Source organism: Engraulis encrasicolus, chromosome 5, assembly GCF_034702125.1.
Source record: "Engraulis encrasicolus isolate BLACKSEA-1 chromosome 5, IST_EnEncr_1.0, whole genome shotgun sequence".
NCBI lineage: Eukaryota > Metazoa > Chordata > Actinopteri > Clupeiformes > Engraulidae > Engraulis > Engraulis encrasicolus.
The window spans coordinates 43,428,904-43,437,077 of record NC_085861.1 but is presented as its reverse complement, the minus strand read 5'-3'; the positions used below and the strand labels follow the sequence as shown (position 1 = coordinate 43,437,077).

Below are 8,174 nucleotides of genomic sequence, written 5' to 3'. Positions count from 1 at the left end.
GGGAAGTACAGTACACTGTACATTTCCATGCCAGGTGGAGACTTGATGTATTAGTTTACAAAAGTGTGGACTTGAGTCACATAATTTGGACTGGAGTCAGTTTTGAGTCACAACCATGAGGACTTCAGGCTTGACTTGGCAGAATTAAGAATGCTGTGCAACCTCATTTTGACTTGACTATTTTTGTTCGAGTCTTGACTTGGACTTTGCTGATGTGTGCATTATCTGTGGAGACCGGTTAAGCACTGTTTTGTTTGGGTACGTTTTGTTCGTCAAGTGTACAGAACTTACACACACTGTCCATTCCACCAACAAACATTAATACAACGTTTCGGTCATCTGACCTTTTTCAGGTAAATTTACAAGCGCAATTCAAACACATTTGAAGTTAACTTAACTAAACTAAACTTAACTTAGTTTAACTTAGTTTAGCTTAGTTTAACTTAACCTGAAGAAGGTCGGATGACCAAAAACTTTGTATTAAAGTTTGCTGGTGGAATGGACATTGTGCGGAATTTCTTTACACTTGAAAGACAATCTCACTGGGATAATGTCCTACGCACTAACCTGTCCAACTATAGGGGTGTGCAAAAGTGTCTGTTTGAACTAAGTTTTGTTCATCATCAATGTTTTACAGCCTAAGGCCCCCTTTCCTCCCTCTGCCACCTCCAAGCCCCTGGCATTCAGGGTGCCCAGCTACACAGAGGCCATCAACCATGAGCTGGAGACCGTCTTCATCAACGATGAGTGGGAGAGGGAGGACTTGACGGTACATGCTGCCTATAATCTGCTTCGCTCATAAAAATCCTCTGTGTGTAATTTGCAACTGAAATATTTACCTTAGAGTTGTGTATGTTTGTGCTGTTGCAGCTCGTGTGAACTGATATTTGTGCAGTACTACTGACACAGATGTTTAGACACACCAGCCCCGTTAATTCACACTTGTCCGACTCAGACACACTCCACAAAAGCACTTCCACACACACACACACACACACACACACACACACACACACACACACACACACACACACACACACACACACACACACACACACACACACACACACACACACATACGCACACACACACACACACACACAGCCAGTCATACACACACTTGTGGACATGCCCCCCTTCCCCCACCTCCCGCCCACAAATCCTCACACACGTCCAAAAGCCCCCTATATCCATACTGTCCAGCCAACCGTAAACTGAACTGACACGCTTGTCTTCCTGTCGTCTTTCTCTCTGTCGTTCCCTTTCTCCCTCCACCCCCACCACCTGCCCCTATCGTACCCCCACCACCTGCCCTGGCCTCTATGTCACCCCACCCCACCACCTGCCTCCTACCCTCCCACTGTCCTCTGCTATGGTCCCCTCCCCTCCTCATCCTCCCCCTCTCCTCCCTCCCCTATGGTCCCCTCACCAGCTGTTGGAGGTGCAGGATGGCCGCCGGGCCCCTTTCCCCCCGCACAGACACGACAGCAGCAGCGGCTGCAGCAGCAACAGCAGCAGCAGCAGCAGCAGTCACAACAGCAGCCACGCCAGCCATAGCGGTAGCAGACGGAGCACGGAGGCCCAGGCCGGCTCCTCCAGCTGCTGCTCCAGCCCCTGGTGCTGCCACACCCCCTCCACCCCGGCCACCCCTGCCTCGGCCTCCGCCTCCACCTCCCCCTACGCCGTGGCTGCTGCTGCTGCTACCACTGCTGGGGAAGGAGGAGGAGAAGGAGGAGAAGGAGGGCCCCTCGACTCCCAGACCAGCAGCCCCGCCGCCTGGCTCCTGGAAGACCAGGACAAAGGTAACTGTCAGTTATACACGCATGCAGGCAGACACGCATGCACGCACACACACACACACACACACACACACACACACACACACACACACACACACACACACACACACACACACACACACACACACACACACACACACACACACAGTTACGGGCACAGACACACACAAATACGCACACACACAGGGCCGCTGACAGTTTTGGTCAGGCCTGGGACAAAGTCATCTGAAAGGGCCCCCACACCCAATAGATACAATGGTACCGTCTTGCCGCACTGCTCCCTTGGGGCGCCATTTAGGGCTGGCCCCTTGCACGGGTGAGGCATAAATGCAGTTTTGTTGTGTGCAGTGTAAACTTGTGTACTGTGGAGTGTTGTGTCACAATGACAATGACAATGGGAGTTGGAGTTTCCCAGTTGGGCTTATAATGAGGTCAGTTGTCCCCCCCCAAAGCGTCCTGCTGTGCGGTGCATTGCTGTCATGTATACATTCCCCCAGGCTTCCTCCTCAAGACGACAGAGAGAAAGGGAGCGATGAATGAAGACGAAGGTTTTCACGCTCGAGATGTAATGAAGCATCGAGGACGTTATGGCAGGGTCATGAACCGGTGTCATCTTCGCTATTGTTTTTGTTAACGTGGCGTGGCAAAGACATGCCGCGTGCGACGACTGTCGATGTGACAAAGTGGCGTTTGTTATGTTACAATAAAAGCTTGCCACTCGCTAGTGACATTCACCTTTCACACTGTTTGGTTAAGCAGCATTCGTTAAAACAATAAACAATAGCACGACAGCTGCGGGACTGTCCACAGCACTCTTGAAGTGCTAATACACGGATGCTTGACATATGACCCATGCATTACTCATAACGTATAGCTCCGCGGAGTTAGTAACGTCTATTGCACCTACTGATTAATGAAAAACGAAAATATCTGAACACATATAGAATGTTAATCATTCACACAATGCTATCGGTCACTACTCTTTCGCCAGGTCAGTGCTGTGTTGACTTGTCACTGTTGACTCTCAGAGTGTGTATGTAGATTGTTGCCAGTGTTACAGTCAAAACAAACACATTGTAAATGATAAAATAAATATAGGCTACAGTATGTTTGTGGTGGTCGGATGGACTTTTAGAGTTTCAAGTTTTTTTAGACGGTGACATGCCCTAGTTGGCAAACATGGGACGTTGCAAATACAGACTGGGGGAAGAATGTAGTTGTGACCAGTGCATGTTGGCAGGCGAAGTGGAAAAAAAAACAGAAAATGGCTAAATATGAGAAGCAGAAGATTGGGGGATAGACAAACAGCTGTGCAGACAGCAGAACAGGCAAGGCTAAAACGCCATCCTAACAAACACGCTGTAGACACTATCAAAAGAGAATTCTACAGACTGTAAAGGAGTCGCTGATGTTGTTTTTTACAAGCAGATGTCAGGGTGGTGCAACCACAGCTATTATCGCAATTGTGTGTTTGTTTTTAGTGGATTATCTAAAAAAAAAGACTATTCATTACTTATACATCAATTTCTCACTATTCTTTAGCTTATTGAATTAACAAGAGTGGTAATAGCTGTGGTTGTACCGCCTGACTTCTGCTGGTAAAACTCCAATGACCCAAACTTTTTTTCACATTAACTTGTGAAAAAGTGGAATGTGTACTTGGAAGTGTACTTCTGAAATGAATTAAATGGCTGAGCAGTCATTTTATACGTATTCTTTTTCAGTACAGCTGAGTTAGTCTGTTAGCTTAGGGTTGTATTTGGTATCCCATTATATTCAGGGTATGCTTGCATTGCCTCTGACGTGACTTTCCCAGCCCAAGGCAAACAAGGCTCACAACGTGTATGCGGTTAACGGTTATTTCGCACGGCAAAATACTTGGGATTCTCCCTCGCCCCACATTTAAATTTATAGGCCAGTCATTGCAGATACGGTGGAGCTAAAACAACAGTGTGTGTGTGTGTGTGTGTGTGTGTGTGTGTGTGTGTGTGTGTGTGTGTGTGTGTGTGTGTGTGTGTGTGTGTGTGTGTGTGTGTGTCTGCGTGCGTGCATGTGTGTGTCTGTTGACCTAAGACAACACTGTGTGTGTGTATGCCTGCGTGCGTGTGCATGCGAGCGTGCGTGTGTGTGTGTGTGTGTGTATCTGAGCTGCGTCCTGAGTGACCTGCTGGTCTACGCGTAGGGGAGCGCCATATTGTTCACTCTCAGCATGCAGGAGATGAGGGTGATAGAGCTCCTCTCAACTTTGATGAGCAGATAGAGATGTAGAGACAGAAAGAGAGATGGACCGACCGTGAAAGGGAGGGGGAGAGAGAGAGAGAGGAACAGACAGAGAGAGGGAGAGAGAAAGACATGTAAACACAGAGGGAGACATGCAAAGACATACAGAGATCGAGACACATAAACATAGTCACAGACAGACATACCTGTACACAGACATGCAGACAGAGAATGACAAATCGGCAGGCCAACAGAGATGTGTGAGCTTGGATATGCACACACAAAGCAGAAGCAAGCAAAGAAATACTGTTAGTTCTAAGGACCACAGCACCTCTCGTGCTGCTGCTGATACTGCTAACATGTCCCAATTTGTTCCTTTCATTTTATTTCACTGTTGTTTTGTTTTCTCTCCCTTACAGATAGTAGGGGTGGCTCACCTCTGCCCAAGTATGCGACGTCTCCCAGGCCCAACAACAGCTTCATGTTCAAACGGGAGCCTCCCGAGGGCTGTGAGAAAGTCAAGGTCTTCGAGGAGTCTGCGTAAGAGATGTTTTTTAAATGTGCCTCTCCTTGTCTTGTGTTGTGCCTTCATTTTTACCATACCCACCACAACCACACGTATTTACTGTCTCCTAACCACACACACGTGAACGTTCATAGTTTCTTGGATGTTTTTTTTATATGAATAAATTGCTCGTCTCAAGTCATTTGCAGGAGTGGAAAATTACCAGGAGTAAGATTAAGTTGCTGCAGAAAAAGGGATATGTGCCTCTGTGCACCTTGGCATTGGTGTGTTATTGATTTAAGCACATAACTGCTGATGTTATTATGTTTGTGAATAGGTGAAGGCAAAGTATAGTATATTTCCTTTCTGTGTATACTTGGACTGTGCCATACCGTTAGGGTTACGTTGTGTTCAAGCAGGCTACATTATTATCGCATGAAGATTAAACAGTAAAAATACCAGTGTTAATACAACTCTTAATGAGTTGAAATTAACAACATTCATATTTACATTTACTCTCATTTACTGTTTGGTTAGTGTAACATTTTCAGAGTAAATTCCACTCAGTATTGTGTCAACAATAAGAGCTGTAGAGTTGAAATTACACTGAACCCTGATGTTTGAGCCCATGTTATTTACAACACTCTGGAGAGTCAAATCACTCTAACTGTATTTTATAAGTTTAATATGAAACATTGACACCCCACTTTTATAGTGTACACTATCAAAGTGTTAACAAATTCTACGTTTTTATTTGTTTGTCTGTTTTTTCCTGCAGCCCATTGCACAGGTCCATTGGCTTCCCCCTCTTCTCCTGTCCTGATAAAAACAAAGTGAACTTCATCCCCACCGGCTCTGCCTTCTGCCCCGTTAAGATGCCCGGCTGCTCGTCTCTCCTGACCCCCAGGTCCTCAGTCCCCACAGCAGCAGCAGCAGCAGCAGCAGCCACAGGGGCCCACACCGCTGATCTCGTCCCAGGCTCCACCTCTCCTTCTGGGGACAGAATGCTTCCATCGGGCCCTGGGACCCACTGACTCTGACACACTCACACTACTGTTAATCTACTCCTGAAGCCAAAACACACAGCGGAGAGGAGAGGAGAGGAGAGGAGAGGAGAGGAGAGGAGAGGAGAGAAGAGGAGAGGAGAGGAGAGGAGAGGAGTGAGGGAGTGGGAGCTGATTGGGAAGCTGGTTCAGTAGTAAACCAGGTGAAGTTAACCTTGAGGTCGTGGTAAATCACCTAATAATGGAGCCTCATTTTCTGAAGTAAATGACATATGCAGGCTCTCTCTTATTAGCTTTACCGCTTCCTGTAGGTCAACTTAGCCAGGTTTGTCACTTCAACATGTTGTTTGAATGACCTCCCAGGTGGGACTCTGACTGCTTTGTTTCTTCTTCAAGTGCCAGCAGCTGAATGATACTGTACAGTGCTGTACTCCACCAAATGATCCATCACTTGAACTCTTTTTTTTGTTGTTGCTTGAAACAAGTGTCAATACAATGGATTCCCTCACTGTGCTGTCTTTTATAGTCATTGAGTTTTTGTGACCACTGAAATGGCCATTTTTCAATCTTAAAAAAAGAAAGAAATTTAGACTATGGAAAAACAAAAGGGACTAGAGAGCAGGCATTATGTATCTGCATACACCAGTTAAAGAAGCATTCCCCCCAAGCAAAACACTTTCTAACTCATTGTGTGTTTTTGAGCTTTGTGGTTTTGAAAGTACCATATGTATTATTTTGTCTCAATTTAGAATGTATGACCCCCTCAGTAACCTTAATATGTAGAAAGTACTGCTGCATGTACAGGTATGTTACTGAACTTTGGACAGGTGGTGGTAAGCTAGCAAGTTTTGCAACACAGTATCCTGCACCAGCCTTTTGACAGCATGTGCCCTCAGGTTCACTGGGAGTGGACAGCCGAGTGAGTTGGAACTACTTTCTCTGCTTTTTTTTTTTTTTTTTTTACATGGAACCGGACATTCCTGTGGACACTCACTGCGTTCTCTCCTTGACCTAGTACATGACAGTATCTATATTCTAGTGGAAGCAAAGGTTGCCTGAGGATGTCTTTAAGCTATACAGTACCAGGGGTGGGAAACATATGTCTCGAGGGCCGTTTGAGGCCCTTGAAGCCGTTTTATCCGGCCCCAGATGTAATTTTAATGTTATGCATTTTCACATGAAATATGACATATTTTGTGGTAGAATCTTAGACAATACATTTGCAATACAATTTAGTTATATTCAGGGGACCTAGAGAAGTTGGGGTCTGTTTTGAAGGGGGCTGCCTTCAATATAGGCCTAAAGTGCAGGGGGACATCCTGGTCTGAGTTCATAATACGGCCCTCAGAGGACTTTTATGGCCTTTGGATGAATTTGAAGTGGCCCCTATAATGAAAAAGGTTCCCCACCCCTGCAGTCTCCACTGCTTTCACACTCTTTGAGTACATTACATACTCCAGATGTGGATTAGTGGGGAGATGTATAACAAGTTTTTCTTCTTTCTCCATTTCGCTAGGATATGTTCTCAAGCTATGACTTGATATGTTTGACTAATCACAGATAATAGGGGTTGAGTTTAATTGTCTTAACGTGTTTAGTTATTCAGGAGTAAATGGTACTTGTGAACTCTCTCTCCTCAAAGGACTTGCTGTACTTAGGCAGTCTTGCGAGCCACTGGCGTCTCTTTTGCTATAAGTATGTCTGTGCTGGTGTTCTTGTGGACATGCAACAAGGCTGTCATTGCTGTGAGGGCAGAATGGAAGGGAAGTTAATATTAGGCCAGTGAGGTGATGTGTTGTTGTTGTGTGTGTGTGTGTGTGTGTGTGATGCTGTACCTGTCAAGATAATACATGGATGTCTGGAGACTTTCTCCCATTTGAGAATTCATGACATGTTATTTTGTATCTTTTAGATGCAGCCAAAACTCGTAACAATAAACTTTCAGGGTTTAGTTTTTTTTTCTCATACAGTGTAAGTGAATGACTCCCTTAAAGTAACATTACAAAGTTACTATAAACAAAATGTAGTCTGATAATCAGAGTGCACACTTGTATACACTTTAGCTTGTCCTTAGTATCACTGGAAGAAGAATAACATAATAAAAAAGCTAGGGCACTCCAGGTGAACCAAATTTCGAATTGATCCAATGCTATTGCTCAACATGAGACATCTATTTATGACGATAATATGTATTTATTTCCTCAAAATGGTGTTGTGTTCATTGTTACCCTGAATTGCTACAAGTCTGCAATGTGCCTTTCCAAACAGTGCCTATATGGTATATTTTTTTCAATAAAGGTATGAGCAAAAGACAATTTCCTAATTGAAGAAAATTGCAAGTTATTTTGTCAGCTGACGGCCTCTTTCTGAAGACCTTCCAAAAAATAAGTGGCCAGTTGGAGGCACTCAAGCAATACAAAACTCACAGCTCACAGCAGTTGTGCTTGCTTCAGAAAACTACTGTATTTTCTTGTCAGATAATTGGATGGAAAAGTCCAAAGTTGGAGACATAGCCATTCATCATGGGAGCTTAATGGATGTGGCCATTTTATCCGACTTTATGACAAGTTAATGTCTTCCAACACCACAAATTTCATCAAATGGGTTCACCACATTTGGCACATACGATGTTCAGACCAGACCTCA

The 8,174-nt window shown here is 44.9% G+C and overlaps 1 protein-coding gene across 2 annotated transcripts in view; it reads left to right on the top strand.

Annotated features, from left to right (window-relative positions):
- The window catches only part of LOC134449517 (glucocorticoid-induced transcript 1 protein-like), a 31,177-nt gene extending 25,521 nt beyond the window's left edge, over positions 1 to 5,656 (top strand). For both annotated transcript variants that reach the window (XM_063199504.1, XM_063199503.1), the window contains exons 5-8: positions 638 to 769; positions 1,433 to 1,802; positions 4,439 to 4,559; positions 5,303 to 5,656. In XM_063199504.1, the coding sequence (XP_063055574.1) occupies positions 638 to 769; positions 1,433 to 1,802; positions 4,439 to 4,559; positions 5,303 to 5,558 (879 nt within the window). In that variant the 3' untranslated portion in view covers positions 5,559 to 5,656. The remainder of the gene's footprint in view (positions 1 to 637; positions 770 to 1,432; positions 1,803 to 4,438; positions 4,560 to 5,302) is intronic.
- The last annotated feature ends 2,518 nt before the right edge of the window (positions 5,657 to 8,174 follow it).